The following is a 20,000-nucleotide window of genomic DNA, read 5'->3' on the forward strand; positions in this document are numbered from 1 at the left end:
AACAAAGTGATATATACCCCAGATTGGCAGACAGCAAGCTTTGAAAATCTGAGCTATAGCGATAAACAGATAGGAGCCACATTTTGCAATAATATGGATGCCTCACATGGCTAAGGGAAATAACCTAATAACAATTTACTGTAAAAGTTAGCAATTATAAACGCTAACAGTCTCAGCTTAAGAAAACTCAAGTTTGAGCAGAAATGAAAAAAACAAGTGATTTTCAAACATCATTTTATTGAGCATTGAGAACTGGGTATGACTTGCAGCTTGTCACAGGAGCTATGATTAACAAGCCTCTTATCTCTTAGAAAAACAAATTGTTATACAGTATGTACATTTTTGTGTATTTCATATTTTTCTAAAAGAATATTCCAATTCTGTTGTTTTTTTTTTTAACTTAATAAAGTTGATTTTTATACACAACCCCATTTGGAGACACCACTTTATCATGATCACTGTGCTGATAGACACAACCATCGCTTGGTGCATTAATCCCTCAGTAAATAAAATCACTGTCAGACTCTTCAATGTTGTCGTTAGTTTCTTAATTCATGTAGGTCCTAGCTCTAGATTTATTTCTTCAGGTTTCAACTCCTGGCTCTCCTGATTTACATCTTGTCCCTTTTGTTTTTGCTCCAGACATTTTTCTAATTTCACATTTTCAACCGCATGCTTCATCTGATTGAGTTTAATTTTTTGCACTTTACACTTTAATTCTTCAACACACTTTTATACTGATTCAGAGAAAATGGAATAAAAGTGCAAAACAGAATAAAAGCGTCGGGTTCTTTGGATACCCAAGGAACTCTCTGTGATTCTCACTACTGCTACAAAATGGCAGTGATCATGATATTACTTAAATGCCAGTAAAAATATAAAGACAAAAATTAAGAATTAGTCGTGTAATCTGTCTGAATTTTGATAGGCGAAAGCTAACTATATATTGAAAGCAACAAGAAAACAATTAATCGAATATAGTATGTATAGTATAGTATAGATTAAGAAAAGATGTAAGATTCAGCTCACCTTTTGGATTTAGTTGCTTATACCTCACTCCTGACCTAAGACATTTTATAGCAACAAGCAAAAAAAATATATATTTGTAGGCTTATGTGAGAAGAGTAGCCTGCAAGAATCTCAATACAAAGGTAAAGGAACCAATGTTATTGTTTGGGCGGAGATGCTTTAAGAGGAGATGTCACAGTGGGCTTATTTAGATTATTGCAAAGGGTGAAATACCTTCAACATGGAAGTCAATTCGAGTGGTGCCAGCAAAACACTAGAGAGCTGTGCTGTATGATTTTTATTATTCACAGTTAGGAAAACTATGGAGGAATTTGAGGTGACAAAAGGGATAACATTCATCTTATAAAGATTTAACCGCATTAATTATAAAAACGTATATTCTGTGTGTGTTTCAACTGAGAACAAAACTGGTGTTTTAGACAAAAAAAACAATAACACTGCTTCATGTCAAAATGAGTGAGAGCACACCGTGCATTGGCCCTGCCGAATCACTGCATTTGTGGTTTGCTTTTTAAAGATGAGGAAAATTTGATTACTTACCCGACTATGGATTTCCTTGCTTACATTTGTTGGTTTCCCAGTTCTCTTAACTTCCAGCAGCTCAACCAGAGGTTTAATTGTCATTCCCTGTGATAAGAAATTAGTCCAACATTTAGCAAAATATCATTTTTTTTGTCATAGAAAGAAAATAAAATGAAAACAGGAATGTAGTGCCCAAGGCTTTATAATTCAATTAAGCCTTCATATGCCTCAGCTGGCTCCCTGCAGTTACACAAATGTGTCTTTAACTTTTCTAGTACTATAGTTTTTCTAAAATGTTTCTTTGTAATATGGAATGCACACGTAAATCATGTTAAAATTCATTTTGCTGGAGAATAATCAAAGAAACTACTTGGAAACTTGAAAGTTAAATCTGAAGACGTTAGAAGCGTCCTACTGTGTGAGAAGTTAACCCAAAGCAAATGGCAAAAATGGAAGGAAACCTTTGAAAATCATGGCTACAACAAAACATAAATATATTTATTTAAAACAGATCTATCAGAAAAAAATACAAAGTGTTAAAAATTATAAAAAAAAAACAAGTATTACAACTGGAATTTAAATACCAGGGGGCTCTCCTTGCTTCGCTCGCCAACCCTTGGGCGCTATGCGCTAGCTACTTTGCAGATTGTCATAGCAGAAAAGCTATTCTAACAGGAAACTGTAAACGCTTTAATACGAATGGCATCTGAAGATCTCCTTTGGTGTCTAATTGTATCCGCGGAAGATGTACTACATTACCTTTCTTGTCGCCTGTTAAAATTTTACATGTCAGAATTGTTCAACCAATTTTGAATCCAACTAATCTTGTCCTATTGAATAGCCCATCACTCAGACATAAATTACGCAATTACATTACGACACATCCTTCTTTCAACAGTGATTCAGCTGGAGGAAGACTGGATGGTGTTAACGGTTGTAGATATTGTACAGGATATTTTAAGCTGATGATTTCATCTTGCACACCATCACCACCAACTGTTTCAGGATAGTCTATTGATATGCATTTAACCAATTTGCCATGTAACCAACTGATAATTTTTGCATTCATTTGTTTGACTTCGGTGCTAGGATTGCCTGTGTCCTCATATTTTCTGTTGATAACCCATCTGGATGAAATTCTTAAATAAGATTTGGACATAATAAGTCTTCTTTTATTGGGAACTTAAAGTGAGGAAAACATAAAAATTTATAAGAGCTGAGAGCGCAGGAACTGTGTCTGACAATAGCATTCACATGAATGAGACGTGAAAGGACCGTGAGTGTGGGCCATTAACCAGAAATGGTTGAGAGGAGGGCAGGACTTGAAAAAATCTCTTGGCAATATTCTTGTTTTGTCTCAAGATTTTCTTTTACTTTCACTCAAAATCTACAATTCCAAAATCCCAAAAATACAATGCAAAAAAATTCAAAGCTGAAAGATCCAACACTTAAAAGTCACCAGAACTTACAAGAAAGGGAGCAGAAGATAAAAGTATGAAAACTGATTGCTCTGTAACCAGAAATGGAAAAGAGAGCTGCATGTGTCTCCTCTCAGGTGACTGTAGGCCATATTACCACGACACCTGAGCAAAATTTACACTGAAAGGAGCTTAGTTCTTAAACCCAAAGGAGATTGTGGGTAAGAAATTAAAAATACAAACCAAAATGGAAACAAGGCACAAGTCATGTTAAAATAACAAAAGTAATGAAAAGAAAACAAGGACAAGGGCAGACTGAGCTCCTAACAGAAGTAACTGTGTACCCGATTGGGTCAGTATGGGAGACAGCAATTTATTCACTTTCAATTAATGGCATTACTGGAATTTATTTAGCTTTAACAGCTCCTATTCTGTTTTCTAATTCAATTGATCATATTCTAAAGACCACTAGACTCAATTTGTCATGTTGGGGTTCTGGATTTCTGCCTGACTTCTAGCTTCATCAGTCTGCTGGAGCTTGTAAGATCCCCATTAAACATTCTTGGAGAACTCCTCAGCTCAACACTGCTATAAATTATATGCTATATTTGATTTTTTAAATTGTACCTGTACAAACACGGTGAACAAAATGACCACTATAGTGGAAGTGATGAAAAGTCTTTTCCTTGGAAAGTCATCAAGCAGAAAAACCAGAGAGAAACAGATTGCTCCTCTTAGGCCACCATAGGCGATGATGAATTGGTCCTTAAAGGTTACAGTATTTATTCTCAGCTTGTTCAAAATGGCAGTCAGAAACAGAACTCCTAAAAGGCCAAAGTGTAAATTAGTCCTTTCTGAGACGAGAAAACATAATACACAGTAGTTGTTATTGATGAGACAATATGAAACATTTTAAAGCTGCAGTCCTAGCAGTAAATGAAGGCAAGTCAACATGATAAAAGAACGTATTCTAGGCAGAAATAAGTTTTCTTTTCCTACTGCTCAATCAATATTTGTGATGTCATTTGATGACAGACTGTTAGTTTAAGTAATATAATTGACAGGATGATAGTGAACATTACATTAAGATTTACTCTGGTAGTTTGGGTAATGAAATCTGACTAATAATACTAGTATAAATATTTATAAAAAGATGTGTTACAAACTTTCCACTTGCCTAGTGCTCTCCAAAGAAGGCAGAAGAACACTGTAAAGCAGACAAAAGGCCAACTCCACTCATGGTTGTCTCTGACCGTGGAGACCCCCAGGAAGATAAAGATGAGGGTCTCACTGACACTGCTGCACATCTTCATAAAGTATTTGACTGTTACATGAGATTTCTGGGAAATATTGAATTCCACATACTGCTTCATAGTGACAGCACAAGCTATGATACTGAGAAAAAGATGTGAGGAGTTAGTTACTATGCAAAAAAACACACAAATAAGGACACAGTGTTTTTATAACAAAATCAGAAATTCTGTAAGGCAAAATAGTAGATTTGTATTATAAAATGCACTCATTCATTTTCTATGTGTAGTTAATAAAGGATGTTATATTATTTAAAATTTCAGAATAAAAAAAACAATTCTTTTGGAAGACTGCAGTCTTTTTCAATAATGCACAGTATGAGTTACCGTATGTTTCTGTTAGTCATTTGCAATATGCTCTCATCTGCTCCTTTCTTTACAATCCTGCCACGATAAAGAGGACCACCAACCTGAGCTAAACTTCTACCCAATGCAACTTAACAGTCAGTGAGATAATGGTGCTGGTGCTAATGTTTGTTTATGCCAAACTATTTATTACTTCTCAGAAATATAAGATGTTGATTAGATTAGTAACAATGTCACTGTCATTGTTAGCATGCTGCTCCAAATTAGCAAGCCTACAAGAAATGCAACAAAGATGTGAAACCTTATATTGACTCTCATTTTTACACTTTGGTGTCATGTTTATATATACATTCATACATACATATATATAAATAAGTATGTGATGCATACCATAACATACGCTAATAGACAAAAGAGTTTTAGCAATCAACAAATGATTTCCACAACCATATATATATATATATATATATGTATATTGTGGTCCCCGGCTTGTGCCTCCTCCAGACTGCGAGGGGGCGTCCGTCCTGGTTATGTTGCGGGCCTCGGGTACAGGGCTTGGGAGCCCAGCCCTGTAGGGACCCGTGGCCACTGCCAGGTGGCGCCCCAATGCCTGCATATCCCTGGAGCCCAGCACTTCCGCCACACCAGGAAGTGCTGGGGGGAAGACGACAGGGGACACCCGGACAGCTTCTGGGTGCGCAGCCGGCACTTCTGCCACACTGGGGTGTGGCCATGACTGATTGCCGGGAAGCAGCTGGAGACCATCCGGGTTCCCATATAAGGGGCCGTCTCCCTCCAGTCAGCAGTGGATGTCGGGTGGAAGAGCTGGAGAGAGGACGGGAGGCGGCCAAGAAAGAGAGGCACAGTGACTGAGAGGCCTGGACTTTGGGGAATCGGTGCAAGAGGCACTGGGGTTTGTGTGCGCTGTAAATAGTATATAACTGTAAATAAACGTTGTGTTGGGTGAAATACGATGTCCGCCTGTCTGTGTCCGGGTCCCAGTCCACAATATATATATATATATATATATATATATATATATATATACACAGTTTATACAGGGCCAATTTAAAGTCTTTGTGCAGTTTTAGTTTTATGATAACTTCAGCTCTATGGATGATCAAATCAATCTGTAAAGAACATTATGAAGTATGATTAATTTATCTTATACTAGTTTAATGTTAAACGTGTAATAGTTTTTTAAATAGTTAATTAATTTATTAATTTATTCATTACTCTGTTTTCAGAATTATGATTGACCTATGACATCAATAAAAAAGAAAGTAAACTGTACACTGAATGTAAACTGGTTGGCCGAAATAATATCGGTCAACAAGGTCGAAAGAAGGTTTAAGAAAGATGCACCACACAATTGAACCATCTTTAGAGGAATTGTAGACTACAATAACTAATATGATTCAGGGTATTAATGAAACTCCACTGCAAAACGTATTTATAGAATTTTGAAATTGCATGAAGGTTTTTATATGTGATGATCGTGGGACATATTGAAAATCTCTAGAATACATCTCCGTAAAAATGTAATAAATGCTTTCACTTAACTTTTTAAAGATTCATTTTATTCTGTATAGAACTGAACTTATGATTATTTAAAACTTCACAAGAACTTTATAATAACCATATACAGTATATGCTATATGTATATAGATGTGTGTATGTGGTTGCAAAATATGAGAATGCAATTTAACTGTAAAATCTCTAAATAAAATTTTAAAAAGTGTTTGTTTACTATTTTTTGAAATTTCAATATTAAGTGGAAATATGCAAAATAAAATAAAAACAAGTAACTTTTTCAAAACAAAAGTATAGTGTGCTTCTAATGGGGAATTTGAGAGTGCTTAGGGGAAGGAGTGATAGTGTTGTATTTTCTACTTCTGCTTTTAAAACTGAGGACCATCACTTGGATGAAGAATCATAGCCTCACTTTTTGCTCCCAACTCCTCATAAAATAATAATAATAGTAATAATAATACATTTTATTTATATAGCACCTTTCCCATGCTCAAGGCACTTAACAAAAGTCCATAAAAGTAAATCCAAATCAACACAGTTCGAGTCAATTGCATCCATGAACTATAACATCAAGAAAGGTCACGTTCTGTTCATTTGAAAAATCAGCAGAGAGTAAGGTGCATCAAGTTCCATTTTACTTTCATCCATTTTGTTTTTTTCAATAGCAATTCAACAGAATTAGCCTGAGTATCCCAACCCTTCAAGAAATTTGTGTGTTTCTTTAGAAGTTGTACATTAATCAGTTACTATAAATAGTACAGTATACTATTGTAAGTATACAAAAATAATCCATCAACCAGTAAAGTGCATTGTGATATGCTTAGATCAATTAAGGGAGAAGAAGCTGTTGTAGAACCTGGCAGAACTGGTTTGGATGCTACAATATCTTTTTACCGGATGGAAGTGGGACAAGGAGGCCATGTGAGGGCTGGGAGCGGTCCTTCACTTTGCTATAGGCTTCACAGAAGCTATGCTTTATAAAGATGTCTTTAAAGTGGGGCAGAGAAGTCCTCCCTATTATCTTTTCTGATGTATGCAGAATCTGTTTTAGGACCTTGTGATCAGAGACACTGCAGGTCCAAAATCAAACCATGACACAATTGGTCAGAACGGTCTACATGTTGCCTCTGTAGAATGTGATGAGAATGGGAATGGAGGCTTGCTTTCTTCTACCACTGAATGAAGTGGAGATACTGATGTGCTTTATTGTCTGTGGTGGTGGTGGTGTTAATTGTCTAAGTAAGGTGAGCTGCCAACTGCACATCAAGGAATTTGGTGCTGCTGACTAATTCCACCACAGAGCCATCAATGTGCTGTGTGGTGTGGACAGCATGGACTTTCCTGAAATCAGCAATCATCTTTTTTGTCTTATTAACATTAAGAGACAAATTGTTGCACTTTTACCAGTCAGCCAATAATCAAATCTCCATTCTGCAAGCTGACTCATTACCATTGCTGATGAGACTCACTACTCATTGTGTTATCTGCAAAATTAATAATGATATTTGAGCTGTGCAATCATAAGTTAGCAGAGGCAACAGATGTGGGCTGAGTACAGAGCCCTGGGTGGCACCAGTGCTCAGTGTGATGGTATTGGAGATTGTGTTTCTGGTGCAGATTATCTCTCTGTCAGGAAGTCTAGGATCCAGTTGCATAAGGAAGTGTTGTAGCCTAGAAGACTCAACTTCCCTATGAGTTGAGGGATGATGGTGTTGAAAGCTGAACTGAAGTCAATAAAAATCATTCTAGCATAACTATCTCTTTTGTCCAGATGGGACAAGACCAGATGAAGAGTAGATGATATGGCATCTTCAGTAGAACAGTCCAGGTGATGTGGGAGATCCAACTTTCAAGTGGCCTAAGACTAGCCTCTCAAAGAACTTCAAGATGACTGGTGTGGGTGTTATAAAGTGATAGTCATTGAGATGACAGACAGAGCAATTCTTGTGGTGGTGGTGGTGGTGGTGGTGATGGAGAAAAGTACAAGATAAAATTGCCACCGTGAAACTGAGACATTGCATCCCCATGTTCCTGTTATGAAGACCAGGCAGAGTGGCTTTTGGAACAATCAGTATGTTGATTAGGCCTCTGTCTAAGACTTACTCCTTTATGAATAAGATAATGCTAATATAGTTAAAACTAATTAATACTGGGACAAAATGACTGCCTGTACACTTTTAAAAACTTCCTTCAAGCTGGTCTGTTATATGTTGTAGAGCAATTTTGTAAAAAGAACTGATCAGATACAAAGGAGGAGGCATCCAAAATTATAGAACCCTTAGAAGTCAAAAACAATGCACAATGATGTTATATTATACTGTATTCTGTGCATTTTTGTTCTCAGTTTCTATTTTTGTTAACTATAAACAGTCTTTTTCAGCTACTGTATGTCCTGCTACTTTGCTAAATTTGAGCTATATGTAGCGTCACACATGTGCAAATAGGAGGCAGCCAACGTGCTCCAAAGATGGTAATTCAACACTGGACCAGAGGGTGGCAGTGTGCACTAACCCTCTCATTCTAAAGTGCTGTTGAGCCAGTGGACAATGAGTCACTCAACCTGGCAATCTGCTAAATTGCTTCAATTTGTTTGTTGCTCATGTTCAGTTCTCTTTGTCCTGCCATGAAAACAGTGTTTTGCATTGTTTCACCAAAATCCAGAACTTAAAATTAAAAAGCAAGAAATGTTCTTACATTTATTTCACTTGTACATTAAAGTCAAGAACAATGTTTTCAGAAACACATTTTGATGGTAAAGAGATAATATGCACAAACTTATTTAACTAATCCAGTGTTTGAATGTATCCTGAGAAAGGTTTAAAAGTAATTTTCAACTAGTTATTTTCCACATAGTAAGGTACTTAATATTTATGATGATGAGGTGTTATAAATCAACCATTTAAAAGCTTGTTCATATTACTGGAAAGGGCAGTAAGTTAGATCACTTTGTAGCATCACTAATAGAACGCCTGACTTAAATCTTTCATATCAGGGAATTTAGGATAGCCTGACTTCATAGGGCAATTTTCTTTATTCATTTTAGCTCTGTTTAATGCAATCTTATGTGCTGTATTATAAGTATAATACTTCTATTATGTCTCATTCCAAAATTTGCATCATTTTTCTTTAAATTCTGTTATGCTGTTCTTGGTGGCTCAGCATTTAACATTCCTTGGTGGGATTTACTTGTTCTCCTCATATTTGCGTCACATTCCTTCAGGACTCTGTTTACCTCCCACAGTAAAAATCATGCTGTCAGGCTGGCAGCAAATTCTCCCTTAGTCTTCTGTATGTGAGTGTACCTTGACGTACCCATTGCTACTGAGATAGCCTCCCTAACACTCAGTGTTAGCCTAAATGAACAAAACGATTAATAAAATGGTCAGTTTTCATGAACATAGCAGTCACAGTGAAAGGTGTTATTCTACTAAGTTCAGACTCAATGAGAATGTAACTTCAGCATTACTTACGCCATGATTCCAGAATAGTGGAAAACTTCCGAAGTTAGGTAGGACAGGTAACTGTATAGGAAGACAAACAGAGGCTCGATCACCTGGATCTTTCCTGTGAAGCGAGTTGTTAGAGCTGTAATAAGTCCAAAAAAAATGCCAACTGCCACTCCTCCACATCCTACAATAAAGAATTGACTGATCCCCACGAGTACATCCTCCAATGAGATGACCTGCATCTTACAAAATGCTTTGAACAGTTTGTAGAGGACCTACAGAGAACAGAAGACATTGTTTAGCTCAAATATTACAATATGTTAGACATATTTTCTCTCACTAAAAGAAATTAGTTTTGACTCAATTTTGTAATTCCATCCTTTTGTTATCAGATTTGTAAGCCCATTATTAGACGACAACCTGTCTTCACTAGGATAGTGAAGAAGTGGAGCATTAATGCTGAAATGGCTCTGAATAACTGCTTTCAAAGGACAGAGTAGGAAATAATGTGTGAGTCACATAGGGATGATATTGAAGGATTCAGTCACCGCATCATGGACTATATTAGCTTTTACATCAACACTGTGGTACCAAATATCAGAAGGTCTGTTGAATGAGTAAAATAAAGCAGTCAAATCTGGTGAGAAAGTGGTTCTGAAAGACGTACAGCAGGTGCTAAAAAAAAACGCTGAGTGAAGGAAAAGAAGTTTACAAAGCTAAAATAGAAAACAAAGTCGTTCAGAATAAAATGAAAGATGTCTGGAATAGACTGGGCATAATTACTGGACTCCAGCAATCCAAGGCTAAAGTGCTAGAAGGAAGTGTGGACAAAGCAAATATCTTCAACCAGTTTTTTAATAGATTTTGCCTCCCACTGTCATCTTCTTCCAATGACCATTCCCTCTACACCATCCCTACTACATCAACAACTCCTACCACATCTTCTGGAAAGGCCAGTGACAAGTCCAGCTGATGACAAAGTGAGGAGACAACTGAGGCAGCAGGAAAATTTACAGGACCACATGGAGACAGTCCTTGAGTTCCTAAGGGCTGTGCTGACCAACATGGAGGTGTCCTCTGTCACCTGGTCAGTGTGTCCCTGAGTCTCCAGAAAGTGTCACAGCTGTGGAAAACTTCCTGTAGTGTTCCTGTTCCAAAGAAAGGAGGTACCTATTCACCTGATGACTACAGACCAGTGGCACTTACATCTCACATCATGAAGACCTCTTATGTTAGACCTTCTGGACCCACTGCAGTTTGCCTATCAGATAGAGATTGCAATTATCAATTTGCTCCATAAAGCTTATTCTCCCTTGGATAAAGCCGACAGCACTGTGAGGATTATGTTTTGAGTTCTCCGGTGACTACAATAGCATCCAGCCATCCCTGTTAAGGGGTAAACTCAGAAATATGCAGGTGGATAAGCATGTGGTGTCCTGGATAATGGACTATCTGTCTGACAGACTGCTGTTTGTGAGGCTCAGAGACAGTGTTTCTAATATGGATGTGAGCAACACTGGAGCACCACAAGGAACAGTCCTGTCTCCTTTTCTCTTTAAGCTGTACACATCAAACTATAAATATAACACCAGCCTTATGTCACTCAGATGATTCTGCACTTATGGGCTATACTGTATTGATAAAGGGGATGAGACAGAGTATAAGAGTGTTCTAGGCTGGTATCATTACTTCAAGAGAGGCCCACCGAACTAACAAGCTAATTAAAAGGTCAGGCTCAGTTATGTGATGCCCTCTGGACCTCCTGGAGATAGTAGCAAAGGAGACAATTAAAACAAAATTGACAGCCATTGTGAACAATGCTGCACCTTCTTTCCCTGACTGAAGACATTCAGCCAACAAATTATTCAGCAGAATTACATCAAGAAATGCTACCAGGGCTCCTTCATAGTAATGGTAATACACCTTTTCATTCTTTTTAACTTCTTCCTTTTTAGTCATTCTGGTGTGTGCTCAGACCATAGTGTCTATATATATATATATATATATATATATATATATATATATATATATATATATATATATATATACAGTATATATATATCATCAACACATCCATCTATTTATTTATTTAAAGAGCAAAAAGGTAAATTTCCCCTGTGGACAAATAAAGTTCTATCTATCTATCTATCTATCTATCTATCTATCTATCTATCTATCTATCTATCTATCTATCTATCTATCTATCTATCTAGTTCCAAAGATTCAGAGTGGATTATGGTGACTCAGGGTGTTTGCTGTAATAACAGAGAATTTCCACTTACACCATTAAAAAGTACGTCAGAGGCTATTCTAATGGCTGTGGGCACAGAAAGAAACCAACCTTGAATGCACTGCCATCTTATTTCAGATTATGAACCCACAATCACTCATTTGGATGTGAATGTAATTGAGACCCCAGAAAAAATGTAAATATGCAGAGAATACGCACGCACAACACAGTAAGTGACCAAGCCAGAATACAGACCCATTCTCTGGAGACCACTACAAGTGCAATAGTGGTGAAAAGTATGAAGAACAATACAGGGAGATGGGACAGATTAAGTCTTTTATATTCATTATGAAGTCTGACCTATCCTCTACAACTAAGAATATCAAATGACTCTTCATGGCTGTTCATTTCCTTATCAGGGTGTAGAACAGGGATTACAAATTCTATATTTTAAGTATGGAACTTACCAACCTTTTTCCTAAAGCTAAGCCACCACTTAATGAGTCCATGTTTTACGCTTCATTGATTTTTACTGGTAAAATTTGCTTCTAAAACATCAAGACAACTAGAAGATCCAAGCACAGATCACTCACAATGTAAACTGAGGAACAGGAGGAAATAAAACATGGTCATTGAAAAAAGATGTCCATTTTGGTGCAGTCACACAACCTCCAGTTGTTAAGAAAGTTTCAGATGAGTTCAGCCCTAGTACTCTTTGTCGTCATCTGAACTTTTGGAATTTGTGCAAAGTTTTCACTCTTCTACAGGTACTTCTACATCACAAAAATGTTCATGTTAAATACACCACTTACTCTAAATTAGACCAATATACAGTAAGTGAGTGTGCATTTGTATTAGTGAGTGGGTGATGTACTGACACCTTATCCAGGACTGGTATTAGTATGTTGAATGGAATGGAAAAATGGGTGATTTCATCAAATACAGAGTTCCACAAATGTTTATTCTAATCTGATGATGAATATGTCAAATAAAGAATATAGTTTATCAATCATCCCGAAAGTTATTGAAAATATGGTTTAAATATTTAATTTAATTCCAAGAAAATATACCAATGACAAAATAGGCTATAAATATGACAATACTAGGTGAACCTGTAATTAAAGACATTTTTGTATTATAAAAACTATATAACATAATGTAAGTGATGTTATGTTCTGAGTCTTTAATATACTGCAGTTTTGGTCACCATGTATAGTTACTGTATAGAAAAAGATACAGCAGGTCTGAAAGCTGTCTAGGAGAAACCAACCAAGATCATCCCAGACTACAGGACAATTCTAACAATTGCAGAGTCCTGAACAGAGGAGGCTGTGTGTGAACCTAATTCAAATATCTAAAAATTTCAAAAGTCATCAATAAAGTTTATCTAGCAGAATTCTTCAGTTTAATTGTGAAGTGTGGACTTGAGGATATTGGTTGAAATCAAGTGCATTTAAAGTGAAAGCTAGAAAACACTTTCTTTGCACAAAGGCTTGTGGGACTCTGAAATAAAACACTGAGTCACATCATTAAGGCAGGGATCTCAACATTTTGGAAATATGTGGGTGAGATATCAGGACAGCTAATCTATTAAGCAAATGAGTTCAACTGGCCTTGTCTGTTTTGTTCAAATGTCTTATGTTGTTATGTTCAAATAAGGCTCTTCTAATTTCCCATAAAATGTACACATATCTATCTATCTATCTATCTATCTATCTATCTATCTATCTATCTATCTATCTATCTATCTATCTATGATATAGTGCCTTATCTATCTATCTATCTATCTATCTATCTATCTATCTATCTATCTATCTATCTATAATATAGTGCCTTATCTATCTATCTATCTATCTATCTATCTATCTATCTATCTATCTATCTATCTATCTATCTATCTGTCTATCTAATGCAAAACTGTTTCACTCACTCATCAGCAAAACACTTTTTTCTGATTAGTTAAAAATCTGAAATTTGGCAAGGTGGTCCATCTAGGGCAGTAGGCATTCACAGAGAAAGGGCATTTTGATTTGTCAATATTTATCCGTAAACACCTTCAAAACAGAAAAAAGCAAATACTCAAAGCCTCAAAAATGCCTTGACAGATTTGATTGAAACTGGATGACATTATTAAAAAAAAGAAAATTAGCCGGCATGTGTATTTTTTTATTTTTTGATATTTATTAATGTTTTGCTAACTTAAATGCTCTGCACTGAGAATATGTTTTATGCTAATGATTGATGGGCCACAAGAATAACACTGTTAACCAACAGGGTGAATGGTTGACTGAAGACAGGGTGGTCTCTTAGGCAGGAAAACAGTCATGTGATCAAATTGTGAAATAGAAAGAGAAAGTTTGTCAAAGATCAAGGAAGATGCAAAGGTCAATAGTTAGCAAATGGTTCGCTGTTTTTGACTGTTCACTACCAGCACTCTTAGATGCGTACCGGCTCTCATCTTAGTCCCTTCATCGACCTCCAATCTCCAGTTGCAGAGCTGAAAACTGCCCCCTCATTCCACCCCTCCTCTCTCGCAGTCTCCAAGATAGAAACGTCAGTCACTAACTGGGTAAGCCCCAGAAATTGTGTTGCAATGCTTGAAGCTAATGCTCCGTGCTCCTTGCTCTTTGTGATAATACATCAGCATAACACACTTTTATATATCCACCAAGCACTGCGTTGCATATATGTTCACATCCTCTATCTTTAAATAGGGACTGTATACATCTGACGTAAAACACAAAAAGAAATACTGTGTTTGAGTGAATGGTATAATAAATGGAAATTGTAAACATCTAATAAGGATAATAATTTACACCCAAATTTCACATTACAGTATTCCTAATAATTAGTCATATAATCTGATCTCTCCAGTCAAATTATGCGTTGCAGTTACCATCAACAAAAGCCAAGTCACTTGAAAAGGCAGAAACTAATCCAATGCAGGAATGTTTAACTCATTAACAGTTGTATATAACATGTTCAAGAGTAAGTAGCTCCAGTGACCTAATAATATCATTATTATTACTTATTATTTGACTGATGCCTTCATCCAAAGTGAGTTACAATGTTTGAGATACAATTAATTACATATATTTTATTTATCCAATTGGAGCACAGCAGCTGAAGTGACTTGCTCACAGTTATAGAGCGTCAGTAGCAGGATTTGAACCCACAACCCCAGAGTCTGAAGACCAAAGACTTAACCAATACAAGCCAATAATCTTAGCCCTTAAACCTACAAATATTGTATACAGAAACACACTGAGTTATTTACACAGAACTTCCGATAAACCAGATAATCACAACACAACTATAACTGACACCCATTGACAAATTTCCTAGGTGAAGCTGAGTAGTATAGCTAGTGTATAAATATTAACATTTGAAACAAAATAAGTAAGGTTCACATTATGTATGCTCACATTACAATATTGCTAAGAGTTTTTTGAATAATAACATTAGATAGATAGATAGATAGATAGATAGATAGATAGATAGATACTTTAAACAGAACTTTGTAGCTATTCCCCATGGCCCTGCATTCTGTTGTGGGGGAGGGGGTTGAAAATGTTATATCATATGTGCCATTTATTAAAACTAAACAACAATATAGCAATATTATTATTTTGTAATATTCCATATTTTGATATAAGTGGTCATGCACTACTTCAATAACATTTAATAGCCTTCCACTACCCAAAGGATTAATGGGTGGCGTTTCAAGCAAAAACTGTTGTAGTAATCAGTTAAAAGTTCATATTCCGCTCCTTTTTCATCATTCATTACACTATCTCAGCAGCTTTTTGAGCTTGCTTAGCAATTTCTTATATGTTTTTTAAGTTAGTGTTTGCTATTTAGTATCTTCATTGGCTCTGATTTAAATGATTACACTGAATCCTTCAATAAAAGATTTTAACTCACATACCACAGTCACAGCATCGTTCAGAAGTGATTCTCCAAAAACCAGGATATGGAGCTGCTCGTTCACATGGATCTCTTCGAAAACAGAAAGAACAGCAACTGGGTCCACGGCAGCAATGAGACTCCCAAAGAGGAGGGCTTGCAGGAGTGACACGTCACTTAACTTGAATGACTGAACCTGGCAGATTCCATAGAGTGACACTCCAATGCCAAAGACATTCCAGAAGGTACCTAGTACTGCATAACAGAGTATGCTACCCAGATTGTCAAAGAAAATGCGGCTGGGAAGGAAATAACCAGCATCTAGTACAATTGGAGGAAGCAAGAACAAGAAGAAGACATCTGTGCTTAAGACCGGTGGAGGCTGTTGCCATACCTTATACATTGCTCCACCAACCAACAGACCCACTAAGATAAGCAGGCAGCTCTCTGGCACCACTGCTGGCAGACGGCCATACAGATGAAACCCTACAAGACATAAAAAAAGAAGGTCTGGTAAGTCGTTTTAGTAGTTCAGCAATCACAGGAGGTTGTCTTTTGGGTCATTGTGCTTGTGCAAAAGTACATGAAGAACAGCAGTAACGCTTCCTTAATTCGTCCATCCACTTTCAGACGTGACAGTTCGTTTGAAATTTGTAGGCAGTTTGAGATGCAGAACGTGGGAGTTGGCCGGGCAAAAATGTTCCCATCCCAATGTCCCGTTTGTTCATTTTTTTGACATCAAGGAATAACAAATGCTGAAATGATGTACAGCCAGATACTTTGGGGCCTACTTTCTCTTTAATTTTAAGTACAAAACACAACTTGGTGCCATCATTTACTAAACATGGGCTGACATTTTTTGTCTCTCCATCCATCCATTATCCAACCCGCTATATCCTAACACAGGGTTACGGGGGTCTGCTGGAGCCAATCCCAGCCAACACAGGGCGCAAGGCAGGAAACAAACCCTGGGCAGGGCACCAGCCCACCGCAGATTTTTTTATCTATTGTGTTTTTTATTGTGTTTCATGGATTATTTTATGACATAATTTCTGATCATAGAGATACCCTGCAACATCAGACACAAGGCAGGAATGTGTGATGTGCCATCTGTTAGAATGTCAAATACAATGCATTTTATTACTGCATTAATTACAAAATACATTCCAATAGATGGTGCATTGCAAATGATAACGCTGAGCACCATGTTGACTTCTTAGATTTCAACCCATCTTAGATGAGTAGCACAGCAAGGATATTAAATAATCATTCTTGTAAGGCTCTGCCAGGAAATCCCCAACTGACAATTGGTAGAATGAATGCAGCTGCAGTCTCTCCCTGTCTCTGCCTCTGCTCAGTGAGATGCTGTTAATCCTCCAGCCACGATCTTCTCCACATGCAGGAGGTTGGGAGTTTGCAGTGGGCTACAATTCAAGACTCCTGACGTTGAGCATGTCGGTGGTAGTTCTATGTTAATATGTTTGTGGTCCAGCAGCCATGGAATTTTTCAGGTGACAGAGTGTGGTAATGCTTTTTATAATATTATGATAATATTGTTTTGGTTAAAAAAATATAATTTATTTTTAACTAGGAACTCCATTCCCCTTTTCTAGAAATCTCTGGCAAACAACGAACTCTCTCACTGCGTTTCTTAGCAGGGTCTAAAAAATATTTTCTTACAGTTTCATAAAGCATAATGATGAAAATAAAAAAGAAAGACTGCATAATAAAAAGGAAAATGCAAGCAATATAATAATAATAATAATAAATAGAAATAACATGTTTAATATATAAAAAGATATTTTATAAGATATTTCAAAAGTGTAAAGCTGACTAAATCCATAGAGCACAGTGACGTAATGAATAATGGTTGTACTTCATTGCTGCTGCAACTTTTCGAAAAGCTTCTTTTTGCAAAATGAGACTCAAATGTTAAAGTGGAAGAGGAGGAGGAGTACGAAGATGTAGACTGCTAAGAGTAAGTGTGTATGTTATTTTTTCTTATGACTACTTAACTTATATCATATCAGGCTGAACTCTCCTTTCAACCTGCTCTCATCCCCAATGTACACCATTTGTGTTTCTAACATATGGCACTCCTTTGTCTCATTTATAACCCAACTTCATCCATGGGTGTCTCGCGCTGTGTTTTAAGTATTTTGCAGCACATAATTATTTTGTTTTGAACTGACTGATATCTGCAGGATGAGGAGTACGTGTCTGTACATAGCCGTTGTCAACTGTAGTAATTTGAAACAGAAAATTACCAGCTGGAAAAATTGATTTAAAAAATGACCCAATCACTGTACAAGCATAAATTGAACAAAATTATTTTCACACCAATATTTCAGTGCACATACCAAGTGCAAATAAATATTGTATAATAAATGAGGTTCTCCTTAAAGAAATAATCTAATATGAATAATCAAAGATATAAGGCACACATGTAATATATATGTGCCTATAAATTTAAAAATGAATAAACAGAACATTCTCACCTAATTTGGCCAGGGATGCCAGCATGATCCACATTACAATTTCAAAAGGAGCTTTTACATGAGAGTAGTCCATAACAAACAGGCTCAGTCCCTCTGAGGAGTGATGTCCAGGACTGGCACTGTGATTTGGCTGAGAAAACGGCAGACTGCTTACATTTCCATCAAGTACAGAAGGTTTTACAGCTGATAACTCTACAGAGCCACATATACTATATGGAATGGACAGGCATCCCAGCAAAGCAATGGTCCAGTATTCCGCCATGGTCATCTCTGAAGCTGGACAGTTTACTTTGCTGGCTCTGCTTCTGATTTCCGTACCACACCCCAATGGGATTTACTACTGTAACTGCCAAGCAGAAGCTCATTCAAAAAATCAATGTGCTTGGAGTTAAAGTGCTCTGAGGCCACATGGATGGCAATAAGCTGCTCCTGGAAAGAAGTCCTTAATGGATTTTTAAAGAGAGAATATCTTGGTTTTCTAGTTGTCACATTTCAATAATTTCTTCATTGATTTGTTTCAATTTTCCATAATGAGAATTCAGTTTCAGTTATTGTACTTAAGCTTGAAAATAATAGAAAAAAAAATAAAAGCTATAATTTCTGCATTACACTTTATGCTAATTAACAGACATACTGTTTCGTGCAGCACACATTCAGTATATGCATTATGTAAGAATACTGATCACACCACAAAAAATGCCATGCTTCATATTTTCACTCCTCAAAAAATATGGAATTGCAACAGAATGGAAAACATGATTAGACATTACAAAAATGAATACTTTTTAAAATGACTAACAACACATGAAATGATAACCATCCCGAATGTTGAAATGAGTGAAATATATCAATAGGGCATTCTAATAAGAAAATAACACCACAGCAAAGTTGATATGACATACAAAAGTATTAAACAAACAGACAGAAATAAAACCCAAACCGCTCAACTGGACCGACTTAATTCAAGTTTTGCACTCCTGTCTTGGAGGATTTTGCCCACTAAATTCCAAACCTTTCTCTGTTTTCTGTGATATCCCTTCCTACCATCTGTTAAGCCCTGGGCTCTTACTACACACTAGACTCCAGATTCAATAAGGGGCTATCTGTAAAGGGTTTACTTGAAGACACTTTGGAGATAACTTCAGAAATGACCTCCGAAATCTATGAGGCAGCCCTCCTCCTTTCACCACCTGTTGTCATCCGCTGTCCTTTCTCTGTTTCAGTAGTCCAGAAGTGTTTAACTCAGGGGCTTAGTTGACTGATCCCCAGCAAAATGCTTTCTATTGGCAAATGATTGTTCAACCCTTCTAACCCCTAGGTTCACTGCCTTTTAACATCCTGGAGGATCAAAGCACTCTGTATGGAATACAGTACATAACTATGTGTAGTGGCCTCCTGCTAGTGGTAGTGATTGAACATTAGCACATTAGAACATCAGAAAAATGTAAATAAGAACGGGCTATTCAGCCCAACAAAGCTCGCCAGTACCATCCACTTAATTCCTCCAAAATAATGTGAAGTCTAGTTTTGGAGACCCTTTAAAGTTCTATGGTTCTCTGTGTGAAAAAAATTATCCTTAACAAGTTTCCAATTTTGTCCCTGTGTCCTTGTTGAACTCATTTCAAAGTAATAGTCTCGATCCACTGTACTAATTCCATTCATAATTTTGAACTCTTCAATCATGTCACCTCTTAATCTCCTTTTGCTTAAACTAAAAAGGCTCATCCATCCATTATCCAACCCGCTATATCCTAATTGTTCCTCATAATTCATTCTCTGAGGTCCTGGAATCAGCCTAGTTG

The 20,000-nt window shown here is 36.7% G+C and overlaps 1 protein-coding gene across 1 annotated transcript in view; it reads right to left on the reverse strand.

The window, feature by feature from the left end:
- The window catches only part of LOC120538187 (sodium/hydrogen exchanger 2-like), a 34,318-nt gene extending 15,858 nt beyond the window's left edge, over nucleotides 1-18,460 (reverse strand). Inside the window, exons 1-6 of the mRNA XM_039767638.1 lie at nucleotides 18,199-18,460; nucleotides 15,723-16,186; nucleotides 9,589-9,839; nucleotides 4,147-4,364; nucleotides 3,597-3,793; nucleotides 1,570-1,656 (exon numbers count right to left, since the gene is read on the reverse strand). Of these exons, the coding sequence (XP_039623572.1) occupies nucleotides 1,570-1,656; nucleotides 3,597-3,793; nucleotides 4,147-4,364; nucleotides 9,589-9,839; nucleotides 15,723-16,186; nucleotides 18,199-18,460 (1,479 nt within the window). The remainder of the gene's footprint in view (nucleotides 1-1,569; nucleotides 1,657-3,596; nucleotides 3,794-4,146; nucleotides 4,365-9,588; nucleotides 9,840-15,722; nucleotides 16,187-18,198) is intronic.
- Between the last annotated feature and the right edge of the window lie 1,540 nt (nucleotides 18,461-20,000).

The sequence above is a fragment of the Polypterus senegalus genome, chromosome 10, assembly GCF_016835505.1.
Source record: "Polypterus senegalus isolate Bchr_013 chromosome 10, ASM1683550v1, whole genome shotgun sequence".
Lineage (NCBI taxonomy): Eukaryota > Metazoa > Chordata > Cladistia > Polypteriformes > Polypteridae > Polypterus > Polypterus senegalus.